The sequence below is a fragment of the Pseudorasbora parva genome, chromosome 12 (genome assembly GCF_024679245.1).
Source record: "Pseudorasbora parva isolate DD20220531a chromosome 12, ASM2467924v1, whole genome shotgun sequence".
Classification (NCBI taxonomy): Eukaryota; Metazoa; Chordata; class Actinopteri; order Cypriniformes; family Gobionidae; genus Pseudorasbora; species Pseudorasbora parva.
This window is the reverse complement of record NC_090183.1, coordinates 21,128,007-21,155,985: the sequence shown is the minus strand read 5'-3', so window position 1 is coordinate 21,155,985 and position 27,979 is coordinate 21,128,007. Positions and strand designations below refer to the sequence as shown.

Here is a 27,979-nt window from a genome sequence, read left to right as displayed (position 1 = left end):
CCGGTTGACCGAGTCCAACTCCATACCGAGATAAGAGATCCTCTGTGTAGGACAGAGTTTGCTCTTCTCTCGGTTGACCCGAAGGCCCAACCGGCTGAGGTGACTGAGCACCAGGTCCCTGTGTTCGCACAACTGGTCCTTCAACTGGGCTAGAATCAGCCAATCATCGAGGTAGTTGAGGATACGAACGCCGCGTTCTCTGAGCGGAACAAGGCTGCCTCCGCGACCTTCATAAAGACGCGGGGCGACAGGGACAGCCGGAAGGGCAGGACCTTGTACTGATATGTTTTCCCCTCGAACGCAAAACGTAGGTACGGTCTTTGTCGAGGGAGAATAGACACATGGAAGTACGCGTCCTTCAGGTCGATCGCTGCAACCCAAACGGGAGCTTGTGCAGGGCCCGGTTCAGGACACACAGGTCCAGGATTGGTTGTAACCCACCCCCTTTCTTGGGCACAATGAAGTAGGGGCTGTAGAACCCGTCTTCATATTGGCTTGAGGAACTGGCTCGATCGCGTCCTTCGCCAATAGGACCTCGATCTCTGACCTCAAGACATGAGCATCGCTGCTTCGCACGGAGGTGAAGAGGATGCCCCTGTACTTGGGCGACCGGCGTGCGAACTGAATCGCGTAGCCGAGTCTGATGGTACGGATGATCCAGCGGGACGGCCTGGGAAGACCTAGCCAGGCCCCCAGAGACCGTGCAAGCGGGACCAACGGCACCACAGACGTGCCCGGGGTGGGTCAGCAAAGCGGAGTGCTCTGGCCCGACCCGGGAGGCCCAGAGGCGGCCCGAAGTGTTGCCTGAACACTCCTGGTTTGGACAGAGGGTAGGTGAGAAGGCCCGGAAGCGTCCTCGAAGCCTACTCTGCTGCCCACTGCCCAAAGGCAGGGAGGTGGAGTACTCAGCCCCGACTCGGGAGGCCCGGGGCGGCCCGGAGCTTTGACTGTGTACTCCAGTGTGAGGCAGTGTGTGCGTGAGAAGGCCCGGAGGCGTCCTCAGAGCCCACTCTGCTGCCTGCTGCCTGCTGCCTGCTGCTCGGAGGCAGGGAGGTGAAGCACTCAGACCCGACTCGGGAGGCCCAAAGGCGGCCCGGAGTGTTGTCTGAGTATTCCAGGTTGGGGTAGAGTGCGGGTGAGAAGGCCCGAAGGTGGTCTCGGTGCCCACACTACTGCCCGCTGGCGAGGGGAGGGGAGGAAAGAAGCGTCAAGGCCCAGGGGCGTCGCACACTACCAACCTGACCCTCTTGGGGCCCAGAGAGAGAGGAAACTGCTCTTGAACATGTGGGTACCGCTGGACTCCGGAGAGCCAGTGGCAGAACTTTTAACCAGTCAGGGCCCCCTGGTCCTCCTCCGGGGGGGTGGGGGAGGGATGCGAACATCGTCTCCCCCGAGCAGCTCCTGTTCTCCCTAGCCGGCCTGTCTCAGGGCCGCTACCCTATGCACTTGCCTGCAGGTTAGTGGGCCCTGGACGGGTTGGGCGCCTCCCTCGAGGCGGACACAGGAGGGGATGCCCTCGGCGACAAGCCGGCAGAGGCACTGTGACCGACGACCGAGCAGCTGGTCGTTGGCACCCTGGTGCAACGCCTCTGTCTGCTGCTGGGCCACCAAGAACTGCTGGGCAAAGTTCTCGATGGCGTCGCCGAGGAGGCCAGCCCGACAGACATGCTTTTCTCACGCATATCTGCCAGTTTAGCCCCCTGTTCCTGGACCACTAGTGTGGACATCGCCTGACCCAGGGAGCGTGCAGTGATTTTCGTCAACCCTAGGGCGAGGTCCAACACCGCACGCAGTTCCTGCACAACCCCTGGGCTGGGACTACCCCCGTGGGTGCAGGACAGAGGGCAGTGAGAGAGGGAAAACAAAATTCAAAAAAAAAAAAATGTATGGCCCTTATGGCGCTCCATATTCCCCTCTCTCCGATGCAGCAATTGACATCTGTCCTCTGCCAGAAAATGAAACGCTAAGACCTTTTCTCTTTAGGATCAGCGATTCCATCTTCAACTACCAGCAGGCATGCGAGACAGTGAACGTGGCCATCAGAACGGCACACAGCGCTCAAGCATAGAGCGCTCAAGCCTCTATGAAGAAGGCAAGGCGAACAATGCCCTGACGTGGTCGTGTTCTCATGAGAGAATCCGTACCACCCATGAACAAAGTCTCAGCATGCTTTTGATGCGATAGAGAAGTGGGGGCCCGAAGGGATTTACCCGGCGGGGAATCCCCACTGTAATCCTCAGGCCACCAGCGCTTATCAGCCAAAGTAGCCCTTTTCCAGTAACACTAGAAATGAACTAGATCGGGGGATAGGCGAAGGGACTTGACCCCATCTGAGGTTTCATAGTCTCGACCGCGCATCTAGAGCGCCAGCTGACGCGCGCCGGTTGTTGTGACAACCACCGCTGTCAGCCGGCCGCTCGACAGCACACGGCGCGCTGAACACTCAAGCCCTTTATGAGAAGGGGGAGACAAACAACGCGCCGATGTGACCATGTTCTTTTTCGAGAACATGAATCACCCACGATCACAATCTCACATGCGGTCGTGGCCGTCAACGAGGACAGGAAACAGTTGCATACCAGGAATACACGGTTGAATGACATCTCGAAAAAGACGCAGGGTCAAACCGTGTTGCTCTTTTGTGAATGGAAAACTACTCTTTTAGCGTGCTGAAGCACTCAGGGAGATGACCGCGGCTACACACAGTTCGATCGTGCAAGCCTGTGTGAGCTCTCAGTGTGTGTATATGTACAACGCCCAGCGAACCAACAGCTCTTTTTGTTTGAATGGCAAACCGCCCACTGAACCAACAAGCTCTTTTAGTTTCACTTTCGTCGATCACTCGCTGATGCGCCGTATCACCTGCACTGGCAGTTTTCTCTCACAAGACTCGAAATTCACACTCTCCGTAGAAACAGCAATACAACTGTTCGGCTCCGAAGTAGAAAGCGCTGATCTACCATTCCACTTCCTGTTTTATACTCGCACTGCGGGGAGGAGTGTGGAATGCGTGGATCGCATGCCAAATTTCATTGGCTCGTTTTTAAACACTCGAAGTAGGATTGGTCTCTAAAGTCAGATCCAATTCGTCGGTTCAGTTCTGACGTACGTTGAACGTGACAGACTGAAAGGGAACTAACAAATTTCTTCTTGGTCTTTTGTTTGCAGATGCCTCATTGGAATTTAATGTGGCTGTTTATGCACTGACCTTAGATATCATTCATTAAACTACATTTATGAATTGAATCTGTCCTCCTTCTTCTTCCTGTCTGCACTAAACTGTGAAAATGTGTGAAGTGCCGTGTATTTCCATGTAGGCTATTTCCTATCTTGTTTGATTCTTGTTGTTTGCGGTTCATTACCATTTGTTTGTTTTTTGTTTGTTTTTTTACTTTTCACTGCCTCTTCTACTCAAGACCTTTTTTTTTTTAGGACAAATCAATTCGAGTAACCATTCAAATGTATTTTAAATATACATCGAGAAAAGTTCAGAGATGGTTTAACTATTTGTGCAGCACTGTTTTAAGCTTGAATATTAAGATGTAGAAACTTTATTTTAACTTTGTTTTGAGTCCTTGTGCCAGATCAAAATTAAAGAAAAGATGCACGTACGACTGTTGTTGCATTTATGTATTGATTAATTTGAATATGCTTAAATCCAATTTTATTTTCAATGCACTGACATTAGGTTAACAATAGTATTTTACTTTAAATAAAAGTACAGCAAATATATTTACATTTATGATCTAAATCAGTAGGCCACTTTTACCACCACTGTGTGTGTGTGTGTGTGTGTGTGTGTGTGTGTGTGTGTGTGTGTGTGTGTGTGTGTGTGTGTGTGTGTGTGTGTGTGTGAGAGAGAGAGAGAGAGAGAGAGAGAGAGAGAGAGAGAGAGAGAGAGAGAGAGTGAGAGAGAGAGAGAGAGAGAGCTGGCCCAGATCTGTTATGATACTGGACCAGAGCTGGAACAGATTTGGCCCACACTTGGGCCAAATCGCAATAAAGGAATCCGGAGCTGGCCCAGTGCTGGTCCGGATGAGTAAAAACGGATCTGTGCCGGTATTGGCCCGTTGTGCCAATGACACCGGCCCAGGTCTGATACACGGATCTGGCCCAGAACTTATGAATGGTGTGGGCCAAATCCGGGCCAGATGTTTTTTGCTGTCGGCTAGACCTTCTGACGTTTGCCGCTGGCTCTGATGTCTTTGGTGGTTAAACATGAAATATAATTTGTCTTTTTTAGATCTAACGAGCGATCTTTGGTCTCTCTCATTAATCTATAATTTATTCCCTGACAGATCGTTTTGGCTGATGGCAGAGTGAAGTTTTTTTTTTTTTTTTAGGCTATTAACTTAACCGTTGTAGATAGCACTAACTTTTTTTGACTGGATTGTTCGCTTTATTTCTTGTAGCTTCTTATACCATACCTTTTATTTATACTCTTATATCATTGATCACACACAAACTAACATTTAACAAAAAGAGACTGGGCTGTGTTTTATGTAATATTTCATTTTATTAGAGTGAAAATCATATGCACACTTGTCTGAACCACATATTATTATTATTATTATTATTATTATTATTATTATTATTATTATTATTATTATTATTATTATTATTATTGCTTTTAGCTGTGTTAATCACCATAGTAACTTAAGCTCCACAGCTAACCTGCTCTGGAGCAGGTTATGTTCTGGGTTAGAGATCTCAATCTGAAATTGGACCAATCAGCTGTGAGTAAAGTGACACACCTCTGATGCAATAAAGTCACTCCCCCTGTTTGTACTCCAAATTAAAGGTCACTGCATAGTAAATGGTTTTTAAAGACTAAAGCGTCTGGCTTTTAACAATGCTTATTTATAAAAAATAATAATTTTGAATAATTTATGTAATTATTATACCTTTAATTAATTACACATTTATCATTTTAGTTAATCAATCATTAATAGGCACTTTGTTAAAATTAATACATAAGTCATATAAATAACATCACCTGCATAAAGTCATATGGATAAGCTTTAAAATCAATAAATAAACCTAGCCTATTAAAAAAAAGAAGCTTGCTGAGCTTAAATGTTAAATTTTCTCTATATCAACTAAACTAACTTCATAACTTTTACTTGCATTGACGTATACTATTTTTTCTTAAAGTTGTCCTCTTTCATAGACAGCTTTTCTTCTTGCTGTGTATTTTTTATTTATTTGAATTCTTAATATTTTTCAATCATGCAATATTCTGCAGAGGAGAGAAATTAATCTCACTGATTGTCTCGCGAGAAGTTCATCTCAGTTCCACAGCAAGTGATTGGCTGTTCAGTACTAATGTCACATGTAAACTCCTGAACTCAGGATCAAAGCCTGAGTTGACAAAGAAAGTTGATGATTAGCATCATGGGACCAACAAAGCCTTAATACAATGGTTTGGTTTTGTCAACTCAAAACTAATCATTTAACCCTGAGTTTGTTAAACTACCATCATGGTACAGGCCCCTGTTTTCCTACTCATTGTTTGCATGTTTTGTTTGTCTTGAGCACATGGGCTTATTGACGAGTGCCAGGTGATCGCTATCTTGGTATTTCCCCCTCCCCTTCATTATCCTTAATTCCCGGTTGGGCTCTTTGTTCACCGGTTGCTGATTCTCCCTCGCTATTTTCCCCTATATTAGAGCCTCTTACTCTCAATCTTTTGTCAGACCGTTGTGCTATATGGCGCAACACTTTCGCTCGTGACAGACTCGCTCCTGGCCTGGCCTGCTTTCTCAGTCTCTCAGTGCTGTTTTATTTTATTTTTTACTATTTGCTCTCTCTTTCTCTTATCCGCCAGAACTTTTCTGCTTGCTAAGGCCCCTGGTGGTGCTCATTCCATTGAAGTTCGGAGGCTTCGCTCCAGTCGGGCCTTTGCACTCTCGCCACTCTCATCGGGGAACCCTCTCTCTGCGGCATCCCCGCTCTCTTCGGGGAATTCCCTTACTGCGCGCCCATTACATGCATCCGTGTACTCAGCGGGTCTTCGACCTTGCGTCACTGGTGACGCTTGGGACCTGCCATTGGTTAATGTTGCTCACCGGACCAGTGGACATTTGATTTAGACTAGGGGTGTCCATGATTAACCGATTAACCGTTAAAAATTGCGTAACCGAGTGAAACATTTTGCTCGGTTAAGTGGAGTCAATGACGTGCTTTGAATTTAGTTGTAATATATTTTTGCACCCCTAGAGACCGCCAGAGCGCGCCCAGACATTTGTAATATCCACAAGAAGAAGTCATGACCAGCTTTCTAAGCGGGCAATGAAGTGGGCAAAAAAAGCGTGGGAGCACTTTAAAATTGAGAGTGACGGGGCAAAATGCAAGTATTGCAATGCAGTGCTTACCGCATTTTTCAGGGTATAAGTCGCTCCGGAGTATGAGTCGCATCAGTCAAAAAATGCGTCATGAAGAGACATAAGTCATAAGTCGTAAGTAAAATAACATAAGTTGCACTGGACTGCGGATAAGTCACATTAGGGCAGAAGCAGAGCGGGAGCCGCGCGCCGAAACTCAGTGTACGCCTCACAGACATGAAATATATCTTAAGAAAGCTTGAAATGTCTTTTAACAATTTAAAACGAAAAGAAATAGGCTACTCTCTGATTATGTAATCCATGATGTGCATTTCTCTCAATAGGCACGTTCACTACGGAGATTACGGTCGTCAAAATAATAAACTAAAAATAATAACCCTGATGCACACTATGGTTAACCGAGTATTAACCGCTAAGGGCCTCGGTTAACGGTTAATGAACAACTAATTTGGACAGTTTACATACCTTTTGTGTTCATGCTATTTTTTTCTTCTTCCTGTGTCCGTCTTGAGCTTAATAAATTCTGCTACCTGCAACTGAATCCACACTTTTTCCTGACAATTTTTTTTTTAATGAAAATGAAGAGGCAGAGTGGTGTTTTATCATTCATTTCGTTTTATTGTAGCCTAAAATATACATATAGCATATAGGCCTACACTTTCAGTGACTCTATGAAGAACGCTGCTGTTAGCAGATCAGCCTGACTTGTCCTGTCATCCTCAGGAGTTCGTTCTCCAGTCGAACTTGACAAGTCTGAATTAAGGCTTCAACATACTCCGCAAGAACAGAGAAAAAAGTTCTCGCTCCCAGGGCTGCGAGAACAAAATGACGTCATTTTGTTCTTGCAGCCCCGGTTTGGGAGTTCTCGCAGCTTGTTCTCGACACATCGCCCGAGCAGAACTTTTTTCTTGCAGGTGTCCAAGAACTATTGTGTGATTGGTCATATATTTAAAAAGGGCGTGGTTAATACGGAGAAACGCAGATGATCAGCCATTTGCGTACTGGTATTGAGAAACGTATATTCTATGCTACAATAAAACGAAATATGTCATAAAACACAAGCTGCCTCTTTTTTTCTTTTCATAAAAAAAAAAAAAAAAACGTAATCATTTTAAGCTACGATAAAACGTGTCATAAACCTCCACTCTTCCTTTTTTCAATTAAAATAAAAACTTAAATATTATAGGCTACATTAAAACTAAATATCCCATTAAACGCTGGCTCTTTTCTCCATTAAAAAAAATCTTATTGACGCTTGCTTGCTGGTCGGTGCGAGAGCGTGAGGCATTCTGGGATACCAGTCTGTCTGAAGTACACAAGTCACCTCTCGATGTATCCTCGATAAAAGGGGAGGATCAAGGACACATCCAGGGATTTAAACCATAGGTATCCATAATAAAGGATGTCTTGTGTGCGCTGTTGGCCAATGGAGGTCGCCGTCCGCAACTGGCGGCCATTTTGTCACAAGCAGCTCGCTCACTTGTAACAGTGTGTCTTGTAACAAGTGCATGTACTTTTAACCCTTGTGTGGTGTTCATATTTTTGTTACTCAGCCAGTGTTCGTGGGTCTGGTGGACCCGCTGCATTTTTGGGTTTTTAATTCAACTCAATCTAAAATGTTATGTTAAAATACTCAACAGATATTTACTTCATCCCAGTTACAAGCAATATAAACAGCATATATGGTTAATATTTTCTCTTGACCTTTGTTAGATCACATATAAGAATTGCAACCTCGTGTGGGAACGGCAGGGGTAGAAACAAAATTCACTCTTGTAGCTACTCTCTCACACTTACACACAATCTCTCTCTCACACACCCATAACACACACACACACACACACACGCACGCACGCACGCACGCACGCACACACACACACACACACACACACACACACACACACACACACAGTGGTGGTAAAAGTGGCCTACTGATTTAGATCATAAATGTAAATATATTTGCTGTACTTTTATTTAAAGTAAAATACTATTGTTAACCTAACCCTAACCCTAACCCTAACCCCCCCCCCCCCCCCCCCCCCCACACACACACACACACACTTGGATATGTGGTGTATGGTTACTCTCCATAAGCATACTGGCTTTTCTAATGTACAAACTGTATAATATATCCCCCTACACTAACCCTACCCCTAAACCTACCCATCACAGAAAACCTTTATTTAGTATGTTTTAGTATGAGGACACAGATGTCGTCATAAACCATGTTTACGTTGTAATACCCATGTCATTATACACATTTGTGTCCTCATAAACCATATACAAGAACACACACAGACTAACAGCAGGCCCTGACAGGAGGAGGACAGAGTAAAGGTACGAAGGACCTACAATTTCCACACTTTTATTAGCCCTGGGAATTTTTCTTTCGATAAAAAATGAAAACGGATCCAACAGACCCGAACACCATACAAGGAATAACCATAACTTGCTCAAATTTCAACGGATTTTCAGACTGTTTCGTTTCTTATAAACATCAGAGATGTAGTTATGCCAGCCACTACATACTTATGAATAATTGTAACCATGGACTTCAATATGAAAGCAACATTGAACAGAACAGATAGGTGCACACACACAAGGTATTTATGTTAAATCAATGTATAGGCTACTAAAACTGTGCAAAAATATTATATATATATATATATATATATATATATATATATATACAGGGCTTGACATTAACTTTTTTGCTCACCAGCCACCTTGGCTAGTGGTTTTCCAAAGTTACTAGCCACTCAGCATTTTCACTGGCCACAATTTTGCGGTTTGGAAATTACATTTTATATGATTAAAGGTGACTTTGGCATGTTTAAATTACTTGATTTTGAGTCATTTTACTTGATTTTGAAGATTTAAAAACCCTTTCAAACTTTCGCATGCAGAGTGACCACCCAAATCATGACTACATTGTATATCATCTGGGATGTCTAGGTGGGCAAGGGCTAGACAATAACAGCAAATGGGACGTGTGCACATGTATTTAATTATTCAGGCACAAGGAGCAGGGTTGGGCAAGCTACTTGGAAAATGTAGTGAGCAAACATACCAGTTACTCTACATTAAATTAAGCTTCACTATACACTGAAGCTGGGGGTAGCTAGGAAATGTAGCAAGCTAAGCTACAGCAACTTGGCAAAAGTAGTTTACTACATCTAAGCTATTTTTTATTTATTTCATTTTATATTGAACCACCTTAATTTTAATCAATGCTATCTTTGTGATCAATATAATTCAAGAGAGACATGCATTCTTTTTCAGTTATTAAAAAATTGTCCGAAATCAATTTGGCAACAAAAACATGTGACCCATAAACATGTGTGTGTGTGTGTGTGTGTGTGTGTGTATCTCCATGGAAAAAAGTTTCATTCATCAAGAGGTGGCCATACTGGACCCCTATATAAGAGGTGTTTATTCAACAGACACAATAGATTCTTTTAAAACTTTGCACTGAAGACGATTTCTCTTTTGTCACCGCGCGGATGACGCACGTGCAACAGCGAACTGAGCGCTCGAAAACAAACGTCAACTAGATAGTGCGCGTATCCAGTGCGCGCGCCGAATCCGTCTTTCCGCGCTCACTGCCAAAGGAGTCCTTTGGAAGGCTCACACGCATATGTGCGCGTCTGCGCGAGGCAGAAAGGAACATGATATATGTGGAGTATATCAGCGACTTGGCAGTTGTGTTTACAATTTGAGCTTGATCTTCAGAAATGCTTGGGAAAGTGCAAACGAAAAATTTAGTAAAGCTAGTAGCGTCACTACTTGTAGCGACGCTATGCCCAACACTGGAGAACTGATTGCGCGTGTGACAGAGAGAGAGCACGCTTCTGTTGTGTGTCCTTCAGCGCTATTACGCCTATCCCGCCTTCACTTACTGCAAGTTATCGATAAAGAATTATAATAAAATTGTAATTTTGTGATACAACGGTCTTGGCATTTCATTTGGCTGTTGGCTGAAATTATATTCAACCCGCCAAAGTGGCTAGTGGGAGTGGCTGCCGTACCCGCAACAGCCGAAATCTACCCGCATTTGGCGGGTTGGCGGGTGTTAATGTCAAGCCCTGTATATATATATATATATATATATATATATATATATATATATATATATATATATATATATATATATTGCGGCTAGAATATTTTTTTTAATTTTTTTTTACACAAGCTGCACAATGAAGTCGTTTATCGAAACGAAAGGCTGCAATTTCAACGTGTTAAAGCATCCAAATTTGTAGCCATGTTAATAACGTTTGTAAGAAACCAAACCATTTGTAAATCCCTCAAGATTTCAGCGAGATAAGTTTTTATGTTTGTACATATCACTCATCATCAGGTTCCACAGAGCCCGACAGAAAGCTTGCCTGTGACAAGATGGCCGCCGGTGATGACGATAGTGACTCAGCCATAAGACATCTAGCCTTTATTATGGATATCTATGATTTAAACTGTACTTGGCTAGATATAAACTTTGAATTGCAACAGGACTCGACCAGCGACTGATGACATTTGAGATTGATGACGATTGATGACATTTGATGACAATTGAGATTGATGACGATTCCTCCTGTCCTCTGGAGTTCGTTCTCCCGAGTCGAACTTGGCAAGTTTAAACTACCAAGGACACAAGTCACAAGTTTGCATACTTGGTATTGAGAAACGGCCTTTGAATTGGAACAGTACTTGGGCAGCGACTGATGACGTTTCACAAGTCCAAGAGAACACAAGTACAGACAAGTACGCATATTGAGAAACGGCCTCAGTAAAGTCAACTTCCCTCTTAGATTAAATGGCTACGGGATGAGCTGTCAATCTAGAACTAGTGGACCAATGGACCCAATGGACACTAAGACCTGCCCCTGATTTACATGAAACTCGAACTGCAACATTTGGAAACGCAAGCACAGAATGTGGAAACAAGAACAAAGGAGAAAAAAGCACAGACATACAAAAAATGAAAATAAGTACATTTTAAGTACAAATACAAATGACAAACTATTTTCAACTACACACAATATCAATAAAATAGTTTCATGATTACACACAAGTTAGTTTTAAGCCTGCCAAATATCTTCAACTTCCAAATATCAAATATCCCTAAACTTATGCCTCAGCCCCCCTAAAAAATATGTGATTAACCTTTAAAACATATGAAACTGGCGGCAGGCTTCGGCTTCGTCCCGTTTTTTAGTCAGTCTCTCAAATCCGCAGCGGCTCTGAGCAGAGCGCAGCGCACGTCAGAAGTAGAGGTGTGTGTGTGTGTGTGTGTGTGTGTGTGTGTGTGTGTGTGTGTGTGTGTGTGTGTGTGTGTGTGTGTGTGTGTGTGTGTGTGTGTGTGTGTAAATCTGAGCGTCAGTGGTCTGTCACCGCTCGTCAATGTCAAAATATTTGATAAAACCAATCAAATCAGAGTAGGCGGGCTTTATGGTCACACAGAAACTGCTGAGGCTGAGCGCAAATTTTAGCAGCGCAACTCGACGTCAAGTAAGATAAATGTAAGCAGCTAAACTAAACATTCACGTTTGACAGCTGCTGCTTTAAGTCAGAGATGTTAATCAAAAGAAAAAAATATTTAGGCAAATGAATAAACTTGTGTCTAATTTTTAGACATTTTTAACTGGAAATATGTGATTCATAATGTAGGCCTAATTAACGAACAAGACATGAACAAAGCCATTTTCATCAGATTAGGCATAAGATTAATAATGAATGTGTATAATTGTAAATTAATATAATTCTATTTGTAACATTCAGTAAATAAAAAAACTCAGCTTTTTTCAGTCTGTATTGGGCATAAGATTAGGCTAATAGCCTAATGAATGTGTTCATATTGTGAATTTAATAAACTTAAAACTTTAATAAACAGTAAATGAACTTGTCTAATAGAAAAATATTAATGAAATCAGTATGTTAATATGTAAACCATATGTTTACTTTATTCACTGACGAAAACGGAAAAAACAGTCAAAGCTCAGCGTTATGAAGAGACAGGGCAAGATAAAAACAGAGAAAAAGAGAGATATGGAGATAAGAAAGACAAATAATCTACTACCCAGTGACATGGTTTTCAAGCTATTGTTATCTAATTTTTTGGCCTTCAGAACATCTTAAAATGCACATATGTAGATCATAGAAATCAAAATTTTCTCGGGGGACCATAACCCCCCTAACATTTGGGATCTCTGTGATTATAAACCTGCCTACATTATTGGGTTTAATTAATACATGTACAGTATGGCCATGCAGTAAGGTATTAATATTTGCTTTATAAATAATGATAAACAGTCAATATCTTAGGGGTATGCATGTTTGTAAGATATAGCCTAGTTAATAGCACAATTTAGACCCTAAACTAATAGTGTTACCATTTTTTCTACAGGCCTACCCTCACAGAGGGCTGAGCCCTAAAATGAAAATCCTAGAAACGCCCCTGATGGAGCCCATAGGGCCCATGTGGAACCGATGAAGAAAAATTCTGGGCCCCATTTGAGTTGCCCATGCCAAAGTGACAGCTCAAGTGGGATCAAAAACCCACATGAGGCCCACATGGAAATGTTGGCTGGATTATTAGTACTAATATATGCTTAGTGATGAAAAACATATTAAACTCATAAAACCATAAAAATAACATCTACAAAAGTGGCTTAGGCCACATGCCTATTGCCCTTATAGCCTAGGCTATATTATCCAATATTTAATATAGGCCTATTGCCAATAATAGTAACATTAATAATAAATATAATAATGCCATATAGGCTACAGCGTTAGTAACAGCAGATCAACTATCTAGGTTCACTACAAAGTCTTTAATATTCTTTATGTAATATTCATGTGCTTGAATCGAATTCAAATCAGTCAAGTGATTTGCGTTTTTATCGCATCAATAGAGTGGCAAAGGCGTCGAGCAAGTTCGTCAGCTCTGTGCGCGGGGACACCGTGACCGGTCCAGCTCTCGCGTTGTGGCTACTGATGCGCGCGCAGTATCATGTGCCGCCGTTTTATCGCTTGGCCTTTAGGTGTTTGTTTCCCATGCGCTCCACGGTGTTTAATATGTGGGGTCGCGGTGGGGTTTTTATCGATCGGCCAATCGGGGAAAATTCAGATGTCCCTGATGGACTGGTAATCTACTTTTTCTTCCCTCCACAGCCAGTCACGGCAACCTTTCTCTGGCACTGGTGTTTCCTCCCCACCTAGCCAAAATGTTAATCCGGACCTAACTGCACACACTAACCGGTAATAAGATTAGATTATTGTCATGACAGGAGACGTGTGTTTTCATTTTTGCTATGGAAGAATTGCTGTCCATGCGATGAGCGGGTAAGACCCAACCCTTGCACCGCAGAGCCACCACTCGGGCACTGGACCAACCCAATGGAAACAAGTAGACACAGCCTTAAGGTGGTACCCGTAAAGTGGGAAAATACACTAAAAATATCCTATGGTTAACGTTAAGGCGTTAATAAACCTAAATATTTATGCTGTTCCATTAGGTGATTAAGGATGCAAATAGGTGTTTTTTTTTAATGTTTTTTTTTATACATGTTATTCGTACAACTGTGCATTAAAAAAGGGCAACAAAATTAAGTAATTAGTGAATGCTCTTTAAACATGTGATCAGATGGTAAGAAACCATTCGTTTTTAGGATATAACTTAACTAAAATAGTACATTTCAGAAATATAAAAACATTGTATATTGGTCATAAACAATATCAGTATTCGTAAATAACAAGCGAGTAAAACGATATTAGTCATAACACATTATCAGTAGATTGCGAAATAAGTAAAACTACTTCTAAATGTAAGTACAGTTACTTCTTAAATCTAAATAGTCGTACAAACACATCTGATTTACCATCTCTCAGTTCCACCTTAAGAAATACGCTTGATATGATTGGAGGGTGCGAGCGCGCTGCAGCGGATCTGCGGTGCGCCTCTGCTGTCCTATATAAACCCACACGCGCTGCATAGATTCAGCGGACAGCTCCGTGGTGGTAAAACAACACGTTACTCACACTTCAAACACTGGCATTAAGGAAATTCGCAATGGAGAGAATCTCATGGACACTTTTTCTATTTTCTCTTACATATTTGGAGGGATCTTCGCAAGATTTCGGACAGACACAGTTTATCTGCACGTCTGTGCCAAAGGATATGGACCTGTGCGCAGCCACCATGCAGAACAGCGGACCAGCGGAGGATCTGAAGACTACAGTAATGCAGTTAAGAGAAACGGTCCTACAGCAGAAGGAAACTATCATGAATCAAAAGGAGACGATCAGGGAACTAACTTCCAAGTTGAGCCGCTGTGAGGGTCAGAGTGCTCTGGAGCCCGTGATTGGAGGTCGTAGAAAAGAACCTGGCAAAAACACGATGGGAGACGTATCCCGTGGGCCGTCCGATACTCTAACACATCTCGGACAGACGTTAGCCACCCTTAAACAGAGATTGGAAAACTTGGAGGTATGATGACGATTTGGACTTTTCCTCTGTGACTCCATAGGCTAGTGAAGGTTATTTCATAATTGTCATACCCCGCCGTTCTTTCAACACATGCACTCAATGCATGATAAATTACAACAAGTTAAAATATTTTAAGCCACATTAAGTAATCTTAATGGTGTCGAAATTCTTAAGTGGAGGTCGGCAGATTTAGTCAATGTGTCACTGGTTCACGGCAGGTTACGCTAAGCCTGAAATTGGCTTATAGTCTCATATAAGTTTCCGTTTGAAAGTACTCATTTGAATAAACACCAACAAAATATCTCCTGTTTTCCCGTAGCAGTACAGCAGGAACAACGGTTCTGTCCAGGCGAACAGCCTTAAAGATCTGCTTCAAAATAAGATAGATGATATGGAGAAGCAGGTGCTGTCCCGGGTCAATATTGTGGAGGAGAGCAAACCCGGGCAGAGGAACGACACGGATCAGCGCAATAAAGTGGAGTCAACTCTCACCTCCTTACACCAGAGAATTAACGACCTGGAGAAAGGTAAGATATCTCATTCCAACAGAAATTTTACTAATTTTTGATACAGATAATACATCTGAATGCTGCTACAATAATTATGTTTGCGAAGCATGGCTAGTAGTTATAGTAAACAATGTCTTGGCGGTGTAATATCGCCGATGCAGAGGCTGTTTGTGGAGGGTGAGCTGCATTACTTAGCACATTGAGCCAATAAACCGTGATATAGTCTAATATTATGACTTATAATTAGCCTTGGTCATTCTCAGAGGAAGAAGGTCTTCTCTGCAGAGCTGTGTAAAGTTTGCCATTCAAAGCATAGCCAGCTCAGTGCAGCATGCAAGAGTCAAAGCAGTGCCATTTCTCAAAATTTGTAATATTATTACCAGTTTCACAAATGTTACAAAAATAATAAAATGGTATATTGATTGATTGATTGATTGATTAAATGAGTTTGGTTGGGACCCTTAAGTAGTCGGCTTGATTTAAGTACAACCACTTAATTTACAGTGTATGGGGTTCAGTGTAAAATAACAATACACAGTATTTACAATAGTGCAATGAATAGCCCATTAATTACAGTAACTTAAGCATAAGGGGAATAGAAGAGAGCGAGATAATGATCTTAACAGTCATTACTTTTTACTCTGCAGATTCAAAAAGTAACAGGCCACTGGACAAGTTTCAAATAACATTCCCCTTAAGAACAAATTACATGTATGCCAAAGTGAAGAAAAGTCTACCAGAAATGTATGCCTTCTCTTTCTGCTTGTGGATAAAGTCCAACGCATCACCCGGGGTGGGAACACCCTTCTCCTATGCTGTTCCTGGACAAGCCAATGAGCTTGTTCTGATAGAATGGGGGAACAATCCAATGGAGATTCTCATAAATGATAAGGTACAGTTTCAGAACCAATACTGAAATTATATAATGCATGTTATTGATTGTTAGGTGCTGCATTAGAGATGTATCTCAATAGGTATCTCTGGGTTTGATTAGATGAATGCTGAAGTCTTTTAGCACTTGTAAACAGAAGAGCAATACAAGTAATCCACAGTGTATCTTTACAGGTTGCAAAATTACCTTTCATCATCAATGATGGTAAATGGCACCACATCTGCATAACATGGACGACTCGTGATGGAGTATGGGAAGCATTTCAGGATGGTGTTCTCCGTGGAACTGGAGAAAATCTTGCACCCTACCACCCAATCAAACCCAACGGTGTGCTGGTCTTAGGTCAGGAGCAGGTAAGACTCAAAAGTATGCCTATTAGGACTATATTAACACGACAGCGATGTACAAAAAATAGATGACAACTTTGTCAAACCGATCTCCATTCACATGGACCTGCATGCCAGGCCAACTTTGGCGATTTCACAGACATGTAATACGCAAATTCGTATTTTTTTTATTTACATGTAAACGGTAAAGGTATTTTTCACCTTGCACTTTGAAACACGTTTTTAAAAGCTTGCGTTTTCAGGACCCCAAAATGCTTCATCCTGTAAATTATTGGCCATAACACATACAAAGTTTTCAGTTTTCAGTTAAAAAATGGTTCCATATAAATTTACCCTGAGTCCAATTACAATGACCAGGAACACAGGACAACAGAAACAGAACAGAACCAAACAAGAAACAGAATATACACGTTACAGCCTGACAGGTTTGTTAAAAAATTAAATGTCTAAAATTTACCTATAAACATATTTTTGAGTTTTGAAACAAAAAGAAAAGAGTGAGTAGTAGCATTTGGTATTACCATGTACAAGCTTTGAGCGAGGCATTCTTCTGTCCATGAAACATTCACATGCGCGTGACGTCAACTTTTTTTTTTACAAATTCATATATTTGTTGTTTACATGGAGACGGTAAAGGTATCCTTTTCAGACCCGTTTTCAAAAGCTTGCATTTTCAGAATGGCCAAACCATATAAAAAGGTTTGTTAACTTGTAAGCATACCCTACATTTTTGTAGAAAATGTCAGCTATTATTAAAAAAAATATTTAACTATAGATCATGCTTACTTAGACTTAACAAATTTTGCAACCTGATATTGAATTTGGATGTTTGTTTTTTCTTGCAGGACACACTTGGTGGAGGTTTTGATGCAACCCAAGCTTTTGTAGGTGAACTGGCAAACTTCATTATATGGGATAGAAAATTGACAGCTGGCGAAATTTACAACCTGGCGACCTGCAACAACAGAGCACAAACTGGCAATGTGTTTTCTTGGTCAGAGAGTAATATCGATGTGTTTGGTGGAGCCACTAAATGGACTTTTGAGCCCTGCCGTCAGCTCAACTGAACTGAACTGGCCAGATCCATGTTTCTAGTTTTTGTCTTTCTTGTCCTCGGTTTGTAAAAAAAATTAAAAAAAATAAAAAAAATACCTTCTTGACAAATCGATTTAAAGGTAAGTATAAACCTCGGGTTTCTATGAATGCCTACATATTTCTGTGCAAAACTATAATATTTTTTGTCTTGATGAAACAGTTTCCTGTTGGTTGTCTTGAGATGTTGACACAGTTTGCTTATTTTTTCATTCATATATTTATTTGAATGGGCCAACAATTGACAACAGCAACTTTGCAGCATTTTGGGCAGTAAAGCACTCTGTTTTGTTTTTTCCTCCAATGAACACACTTTGCTGGTAACCCAATCATAAATTGTCTGCATTTTTTAATATTTGCCCATAACAGTACCCCATTCCCACCGGATCTTGCACTGTGATGGACTTGAAAATAGGATGGGAGAAAATTATTTATTTATTAATTTGGAAAAAGATGGATGGCACTTCCTGTATTTGATTCCAGTGATCTCACTGATGTTTCTGTAAGAATATTGTTTAGTTGCCAGCATGCTTACAGCCTTAGTGCCTTGAGCTGATGTATCAGTTCAGCACACACTTTTAGTTTGCTTACTCATTGTCCGCAATAACATTTTGCTTTTATTGATTAATTATTGTTTTTAAGAAATGTGTTCAACAGCATTTGTTAAGGCTGTAGTGTGTTTTGGATCTGGTGTGTTTTACTCTGTTTTAAGAATGTAATTCGTACAGTAACAGCATGACTTATCAAATGCTGCAACATCAATACTGACATTTGCTTCTATTGTTTTGGGTTGGGTTTTTTACTGTATTGATATATGCTAAAAGCATGGCACTACTGAAAGATGATAAAGATCTAATTTTTGTAATAAAATTGTGATATATAAATAGCATTTTACCTCTGCAGTCATTCTTAGTCAAATACTGTTTAGTAGAGGGTTACATAGATAAAGTATAAATCAATAGATAAACAGATATGTTTATCTATTGACAAACACATCCTGGAGTGTCTGTTGAGACCGTATCAATTAGTGTCTCTAAATTTACCTCACCGGCACATCCTCAATAAACCCGTCTCGACGACTTAAACATTTTCATATTCTTTTGTAATTGACGCGCCATCCTCATTGAAACTGTCTCTAGCGTGATACCCAGAAATTTTGAATATTCTGATCTAATATATATATATATAATGCTAATCCCAACACTGCACTTGCTCCCTATCAACCATCACACACATTTTAAAATCTTACTAATTACTTACAAAACACTAAATGCTTCAGCTCCCCATTACTTGAGCGAGCTCTTAACACATTATACTCCATCATGTCTATTGCGGTATCAAAACTGGCCAGTTGATAATACCTAGAATATCAAAATCAACTGCAGGCGGTCAATCTTTTTCCTATTTAACACCTGGAATAGTCTTCCTGGCATTGTTCGGGAAGCAGACACACTCTGTCAGTTTCAATCTAGACTAAAAACGCATCTCTTTACTATGGCATGCCCATAGAACATTTTTAACTTACATTATTCAAATCAATTGACTGATTGTTAGACTGCATTAACTAGGTCAGCCAGAACCGGAACACTTCCCATAACACCTGATGTACTCGTTACATCATAAAAATAATGGCATCTATGCTCATATTAGTTTCTCTGTTTATCCCGAGGTTTACTGCAGTCGGGCTGGATCCAGGCCGTGTCCGGATCAGATGGTGGACCTGTGCCTGGACATGATCAATGCATCCTGGAATGTCTGTTGAGACTGTGTCAATTGGTGTCTCCTCTGAATTTTCCTCACCGGTACGTCATCCTCAATAAACCCGTCTCCGGCGCGACAACTCCGATCTTTCAAAAATGTATATTTTTGTGTAATCGACACACCATCCTAAATAAACCTCTTGCGTGATACCCAAAAATTTCGATCTAATATGATTTCTGACTTGTAAGGTTGTCAGAATAATAATCATACACTGTTTGTTAATAGGCCAGAGGAGAACTGACCTCCGGACTGAGCCTGGTTTCTCCCAAGGTTTATTTTTCTCCATCATGTCCTGATGGGAGTTTTGGTTCCTTGCCACTTGTTGCCTTTGGTTGGCTTGCTCAGTTGGGGACACTAAAATGATGATCACAGTTATTCAACTAAATATACAAATACAATTAATTAATTAGTTCTTATTTAATTCTATAAACTATAATACTGATCTGCCAACATTGTCGATAAATTAAAATAAGCTGATAACATCACTGTTTTCTCTAGAACGGCTGTACAGCCAAATCAAATTTTGTTGCAATATTGTTCTGTTTGTGAAGCTGCTTTGTAACAATCATCATTGTAAAAGCACTATATAAAGAAAGTTGATTGATTGATTGATATGTCTAACTTGCATATACAGTCTTACCTAAATGAATTCAGACAGCTTCAACATTGTCTTACAATATCACAGTTTATTTGTTATAGTTTAGAAAATGGTAATAACAACTCAGAGCTAAACTTAGTCAGATTAACAAATTAATAAAGTCAGATAACTAATAAAAAGGTAATAAAATGGATTACAATCAACCAATCAGCTGTCAAGCTTTCTTAAGTACACAATAAGAAAGGTCAACCAAGTCTTACTTAAAGGTGCACTATGCAAATTTCCATCCACTGGAGGGCGCCAATTCAAAACAAATGTGTAGTTTGATGACGCAAAGAAGGGACATGTGGTCTTCACCTCACAGGCGGTGGAAAATAGGACTCGGGCAGAAATCACATTCATGCATGCGGCTATTAACGTTACTGTAGTGTGAAGCAGAGCAGGACCGAGTGTTGTGGAGCTGAGAATGGCCGCTGGAGCAACTGATACACAAATACCGGCCTCGCAAACACCGGGACTTTTATTATGACGGAACGGGACTCATTCACCGCGGGGCGCCTGCACTGATCCTCTCTTCCGGTTATGATTATGAGGTAATGCAGCTCTGTTTATGATATTAGATACATTTAAGTGTGTTGAAAATGATGTTATGACGTTACTCCATGTGTTCACTGGTTCACACTGAGTAAAGCGCTCCTGCCAAATAAAACCCGAAACCGAGGGAAGCGCAGATATGCCGCAATTGACAGGCAACTTCCTCAGACACTATGCTGAAACGTCCCAGTCCTTAGTTAAAATAACAATTTTCTCACAATTTACAAATAGTTGGAAACATTTGGGATATTGTAGGTACTCAACTGAACAACATATACTGGCCTAGTGGTTTTTGGATATTTTACTGCAAAAATACTACAGTGCACCTTTAATTTTGTTCAGTCTGTGGTGTAAAAGTTTGCATTATCAATTAAAGACGTAAACACTTAAGCCAAATATGGTCAGGTCAAGGTGTCTGAATAATCCTGGTCACAAATGTTTTATCAATTTTACTGGTTTGAAAAATATTTGGGTATAATATGTCACAGTTTACCTATAAACATATTTTTGAGTTTTGAAACAAAAAGAAAAGAGTGAGTAGTAGCCTCTTGTATTACCTTGTTACGATTGATAGATTTTGCTATCCTCACTTACATAAATGAACGTGTTCTGCACCTACTAGTAAAAAATTATATCTGGTGTCTGGATAATTTTTGGGTTGACTGTAAATGTGCTTGAATGTACCCTAAAATCCAACATTCTCTCATCATCTCAATCACTCTATGTTTGTGAAAAAGCGGCATGTTTCCTTGCATGTAACTTAATACAAACTTGTATTTAAAAGTTTACTGAAAAGTTATAAGAGGTAAAGTCTGAATAATATTGTGAGTGAAACAAATATTAGATTTACGTGTAGCGACTGGCATTTCAATGTTTAATGTATGTTGGGTTCACATTTGAATTTTGAAAAAAGCTGACAACACACATGGTTGGAGACAGGGACAGGGTTCATATTTTTACCAATACATTTCCATGACTTTTCCATGGCTTTAGACAAATATTCATAACCCAAGCTTCCATGAAACATCTGTGTATACATTTAAAATAAGAAAAATCCATGTTCAAATACCCATACCCATACCTCAAATACCCAGAGCGTGTATATTGACCTTACCGAAAGTGAAGGCTGTTGGATATAGCGTTGTGTTTGAGGTTAAAAATTATATAAATACGGCTTGATTTCTCACACAAACTGATTGTTTTGTGTCTTAAGATATCAATATGTCGTCATGAGCCACAGGGCTCTTTGTGCATGTTGTCTAAGCATGTTTTTTTTTTGTTGCTCTCATAGAATTTTTACCCATTCACATGATTATATATCCTACACACAGCAACGGTTGAGTTAAAAATCTTCATTTGTGTTCTACTGAAGAAACAAACACGCCTACATGTTGGATGCACTGGGGGTAAGCAGATAAACATTGCATTTTCATTTTTGGGTGAACTATCCCTTTAACACGCATCAATAGGAGGAAACCATGTTAAATAAGTGTCGAATAACACTGATAGTGTACGCACCCTGTGTACGCAGGTAATACGCAGAATGATGTGCTTGAAGCAGCATGGAGTCATATCGCGCACACGTGCAGAGGTAGCGCTTCCGCTTCACAACATTAAACCATAGACAGTGAAAGAAACACACAAAGGAAAGAGATATTGATGCTTACTGTAGGCTTAATATAGAATATCTATCCAATAGTTTGTTAAGCCTTTTCTGTAAACTATTTTAAGTATAATAACAGGAATATTAAATCATCATCGTGTTGACTGTCATAACGGAATGCCACAGCAGAGGGAGGAAGAGTTTACGTGAACTTGAATTTATCGACTTCAATATTCATCTGTACCTTACATTAAACTATGAAAAAGCTTACGATAACTGTGTGTAAAGGCTTGAACTTTCATGTACATATCCATGTTATTTCACAATGCCATCATTAATAACACATCATCATTGTTTCAAAGGACCATGTCACCACTTTAGTTGAGGGGCCACAAACATGATGAAGTCATGAGAAGCTAATGCTTAGTTAATGATGACTACTGTATTATAATGTCAACATAATTCATGTGCTATGTGCTGAGCCTGTGGCCAGTTTTGGGGTCTGACCATTTATGTCTGAATGTCCTCCTCCCGATAAATATAATAAGACATCATTTAAAGTAGCAGCCTGTCCTCCTCCGAAACACGACCATATAGGTCGTTTATGCATGCAGCGTATTACGACCTATAGTCACGTTTTAAAATGAAGCGCCCTCTAGCTGTCTGATTAATAATGACAGTCTCGTTTGTTGGGTGTGTCGTCATCAAATGAACTTTGACCGTCGTTGTCAATAAAAAAATGAGATGAGAGGAAGGAGTCACCCTGAACTTTGTAATCCAGGTGGGTTTTATTTTGTTCTTTTTAAATTATCATTCTGATTGTCTGCAATTCATGTGTAAGTGCAGTATGATGTTTACAAATCAGTTGCAAATGCCACCGAACGAACGCGATTTTACCATAGTAACGTTAACTGTTGCTCAATCCTGTTAGTAAAAGCCAGGTGACCACAAAGCTTACCATGTTTTTACCACAGCAACTGTGGTTTCACTGTGTACTATTTGAAAAGCATAACACAACTATTGTTTTACCTCAGTATCCATAGTTTTACTGTAACGTTAGTATTTGTAGTTAAAACATGGTACCATACTATGATTTTAACACAGTAACTGTTTTTACTGTGTACTATTTGTATTTAAGCACTATGACTACAACACTTACCATGGTTTCACTACAGTAAATGTAGTTGTACTGTGGTACGTGTAGCTAAAGCACAGTAACCATGGATCTTACCACGGTTTTTCCTCAGTAATCATAGTTTTGCTGTGGTGTTTGTAGTTAAACAGTAACCAAAACATATACCATCGTTTTTACCACAATAACCAGAGTTTTACTGTGGTATTTGTCATTAAAGCACTGTGACCACGACACTTACCATGCTTTTAAAGCAATAACCATAGTTTTTTTCTGTGGTAGCTGTAGTAAAAAAGCATAGTAACACAAAACCTTACCATAGTTTCACAACAATGACTACAACACTTGCCATGCCTTTAATGCTTTTTTGTTATTCAATATTTATGTTATTGTATTGTTATTGTTAATATTTTTCTGTCTTGCAGTTTCTTCAGATTACCTGCTCCTCCAACTCCATCTCCCACAACAACCTTAAATCCAACAGTTATTTTAAGAAGCCATTTCTTGCAAAAGCTCACTAACTGTCTGTCTGTCAGCTTTTTTTCTGAACTGTATTTTGTAAATCATCTACACATATCTTGGCATATTTTTGTTATTTTCATATTTTCTACACATTCTTGGCAAAACTGGTCAAAATAAGATTTTGAGTTATGTCAGAAAGCTGCTAGTATTAACAGGGAACTTGAACTCAAAGCTCCCAATGCTGATCTTGAAGAAGCTGCAATGGAGGATGAACAAGTCCTTTAAAGGTTCAGCCCTTCACAGGTAAAGGTGAATACATTTAGCTTTAACAGATTTGTTTTTAAGGAATGTATCTTTATTATGTTATGTGTTATTAACTTTCCTTAAAGTCCTTCCTCTTATATATATTGGTCACAGATAATTTTTAACACTGCCTCAACATGTATATATTTCTCTTTGTTTCAGCTGAAAAGGAAGTGATGTCAAGGGCTTGTTTAACCTGTCTTGTTCGTGGAGTGGGATGAATTTGGCAGTTTATGGAGAAGACGAAAAGAAAAGAAGAAAAAGCTGCAACGGTAAATATTTCCAGTGGTATGTCTGTTTTTGTCGTAACCCTTGATTGAACATCACTGCATTTACATTTCGCACAGCATTGGAGGTTTCTTAGGCCCTGTCCACATGAAGCCAGCGCTTTCCTAATCCGATCTTTTTTTCCCCTCGTTTCAAGAAATATCTGCGTCCACACAAGATGAAGAAAACGGACTAAAAACGATGTAGTTTGCATGCCAGGCCAGTGTGTGGCGCTGTAATTCTGCCACAGAAATACACTAATAACGGAGAAGAAGAGTTGTGGCTAGAGGGGGTATAGCAGTGGTCGGAGGTGAGGCAAAATCTCACAATAAAATAATAAATACATTTGCTACTTAACAGATGTGTTTTATTAATGCCTACACTTACCCCATTCCAAAACATACCCTTACAATAATGCAGATACGTTAATTAAATGACGCGATATTGATGTACGCGTGCCCAGTGCCCGTAGTTGTATCCCTTTAACTCTTCACCGTGCTGGACGTAGTGTGATGACATCACCGTTTCAGAAAATATACGGATTGGCTGTACACACGAAGACGGAAGATGATCGTTTTCAGATTTACCCACTTTGGGACCCGGTTTCGAAAAATATCGGATTCATGCTTCTAAAACGCCGGATCCGTGTGGACGAAATGCTGATACGGTACAAAATTTATACGTATACAGCTAAACGCGTCTCCGTGTGGACCGGGCCTTAAACTTTACATATCACACTGCTCCATCAGTAAGAACCTAATAAAGCACGGTTAGTCAAACTCGGTCCTGGGGGGCCACTGTCCTGCAGAGTTTAGCTCCAACCCTAATCAAACACACCTTCCTGTGATTTTCTAGTGATCCTGAATCTAGCTTGCTCAGGTGTGTTGGATCAGGGCTAGAGCTAAACTCTGCAGGACAGTGGTCCTCCAGGACAGAGTTTGAGGAACCCTGTAAAAAGTGTCATGTCGACGTAGTAGTAGTTCACACAGATTGTTTATATATGTAAATACGCACTACACCTTACGTCTTTTGCAATGTCTCGTGCATGACATAACATTATAAAAAGTCGGGGCTCAAGTTAAAATCAGTTCAACTTCTCATCTCGAGACTTTGCGGGTTATTTTTCCATTCCACTGCCCGTGACTCGCGTTTTTCAAAGCAAACACATTTTCTGTGTGAAAAAGGCCATGATTCATTGTCTCGCTATCACCAGATCAATCTCAATTTAAGATTGAACATTGGTCTGGGGAGTCTGCTTAGTATTTTCTACTGCACAAGAGGCATGATCAATGGGCCTAATTCAAATGACTTTGTTTGCAATTGATAGTCCATCAAACAATCAGACCACAAGAGGCGTGAGCAATAAGCATCAACCTATCGCTTCTCTATCCGTCATCGTGTTAAATCCACCAATAGCTCACCTGGTGGATAAGCCAGTCTGTGATTGGTTCCCCCACAAGTGAGTCACAGAAGCAGTAGAAATGAATGTGCAGGTTTCCAGTCTGAGCTGCAGGGTGAAATCAAATCGCTGGCAGATCGGGCTGGGTTTATCCAGTCTACATACTTCATACAACCGCAATAGGGATATTAGAAAATGTCTGCAATTTTAAGTGATAAAGCTTTATAAAGTCAGGATTCTGATTCATTGTCAATGTTTTTATTGTTTCTCATTTATTTTAATAAAATTATCTTTCATCCTGTCTTGCAGGTTTTCTCATGGATTGTTCATTCTCTATCAGCTCTCTGCATTATCAAACCCAATGGCCCCTTTGCTAACAGTACTCACTCACTCACTCACTCACTCACTCACTCACTCACTCACTCACTCACTCACTCACATACACACACACACACACACTCACTCACTCACTCACTCACTCACTCACTCACTCACTCACTCACTCACACACACACACACACACACACACGCTCATACACTCACTCACTCACTCACTCACTCACTCACTCACTCACTCACTCACTCACTCACTCACTCACACAAACACACACACACGCTCATACACTCACTCACTCACTCACACACACACACACTCAATCACACACATACTCATACACTCGCTCACTCGCTCACTCACACACACTCACTCGCTCACACACACTCGCTCACTCACACACACACACACTCGCTCGCTCACACACACACACACACGCTCACTCACACACTCACTCACACACTCGCTCATACACTCACTCACTCACACACTCGCTCATACAATCACTCACTCACACACTCGCTCATAGACTCACTCACTCACTCGCTCACACAAACACACACTCACTCACTCACACACTCGCTCTTACACTCACTCACACACTCGCTCATACACTCACTCACTTACACACTCGCTCATACACTCACACGCTCACTCACTCACTCATTCCCTCACTCGCTCATACACACACTTGCTCATACACTCACTCACACACTCGCTCATAGACTCACTCACTCACTCGCTCATACACACACTCGCTCACTCACTCACTCACTCACTCACTCACACACACACACACACACACACACACACACACACACACACACACACACACACACACACACACACACACACACACACACACACACACACACAAAAAAACACTTTCTGCCAACTTCTGCTTATAGCATCTCTACTTGTATTAATGTCTCCTCTACAGTGAACAGTCCCAAATTATAAGCAACTTTTGTTGTTTTTTCTTTTTTTCTTCTTTTCTTTATAGTGGCACAATCTGGAGAAGTACCTGGGTGACAGAGGATGCTGTGCTGGGCACTTATGTTTGTCTTTAAACAGTTTGACATATCAATAAACATTGTGAAATGACTACAAAATGTGTGCATTCATTGTTTTTTTTTTTTTTTTTTTTTCTTTTAACTTTTTTATTATTCATATAGTTAAACTAGTATTCTATAGTTAAACTAGTAGAGTTAAGAATGGCAAAAGGTTTTCAGGAAACACAGTGATTAAATGTATACTGTAAATACACTATAAATACACTGTAAATATTACATAAGCACTTTATTTAAATATTAGCTGCACTTATCTTAGGTCTTATCTTTAGATTAGTATTTTTTTTTGTAAAACAAAGGACATTTTTTTATTTTTATTTTAATGTTTATTTGTCATACAGTATACAACTGCAGAATGTTTGAAATTAAAAGTTGTGCATTAATTAATAGTTGGGTAATGTATACAATGGAAACCATTAGGCCCTTGCTTGGGGTGAATAAAATCACTATAATCAACAAATCTATTGCTGCATCAGGTCAACCCCCCAAATGCAATCTGTCATTTTAGTTGTATTATATTTAATGGGGACAAATACATGTTTAACTGATAATCTGTTAATTCATCACAAGCCCCTGAAAGAACCTGTCATAAAATACCATATATGGGCAAGGAAGTGTGACGCATCTCCTCAACTGAGTTGTTGTCATTGGCTTTGACTTTTTCCGGCACCGACAGGACTGTGGTTGGACAATCTTTTAACCCGTATTAAAAAAAGGTTAATGTTGCCAAGTACGTTTTGTTGTTATTATTACGCCAGTAATGCATTCAGTTAACAATGCGGTGTTG

At 40.5% G+C, this 27,979-nt stretch overlaps 1 protein-coding gene and 1 long non-coding RNA gene across 4 annotated transcripts; both read left to right on the top strand.

The window, feature by feature from the left end:
• The first annotated feature begins 14,318 nt into the window (after positions 1-14,318).
• LOC137094157 (neuronal pentraxin-1-like) lies at positions 14,319-18,558 on the top strand. Its single transcript, XM_067459486.1, has 5 exons — positions 14,319-14,829; positions 15,149-15,356; positions 15,986-16,230; positions 16,404-16,583; positions 17,423-18,558. The coding sequence occupies exons 1-5, from the start codon at positions 14,413-14,415 to the stop codon at positions 17,642-17,644; spliced, it is 1,272 nt and encodes a 423-aa protein (XP_067315587.1). The 5' UTR covers positions 14,319-14,412; the 3' UTR covers positions 17,645-18,558.
• A 5,253-nt stretch (positions 18,559-23,811) lies between these two features.
• On the top strand, positions 23,812-27,234 carry LOC137094172 (uncharacterized). 3 transcript variants are annotated; one of them, XR_010908612.1, is made up of 4 exons: positions 23,812-24,122; positions 24,285-24,394; positions 26,098-26,167; positions 27,126-27,234. It is a non-coding gene; the product is annotated as an uncharacterized lncRNA (long non-coding RNA). The 3 variants fall into 3 exon arrangements; XR_010908610.1 differs by having other exon boundaries at positions 24,285-24,410; XR_010908611.1 differs by having other exon boundaries at positions 23,812-24,128; positions 24,285-24,410.
• The last annotated feature ends 745 nt before the right edge of the window (positions 27,235-27,979 follow it).

What these genes read in the sequence shown, in the direction of transcription:
- LOC137094157 (XM_067459486.1), top strand. Translation starts at nt 14,413, where the DNA reads ATGGAGAGAATCTCATGGACACTTTTTCTATTTTCTCTTACATATTTG. An exon ending in AGAGATTGGAAAACTTGGAG is followed by an intron (nt 14,830 to 15,148) that starts GTATGATGACGA and finishes GTTTTCCCGTAG; the next exon opens with CAGTACAGCAGGAACAACGG. An exon ending in AATTAACGACCTGGAGAAAG is followed by an intron (nt 15,357 to 15,985) that starts GTAAGATATCTC and finishes TTTACTCTGCAG; the next exon opens with ATTCAAAAAGTAACAGGCCA.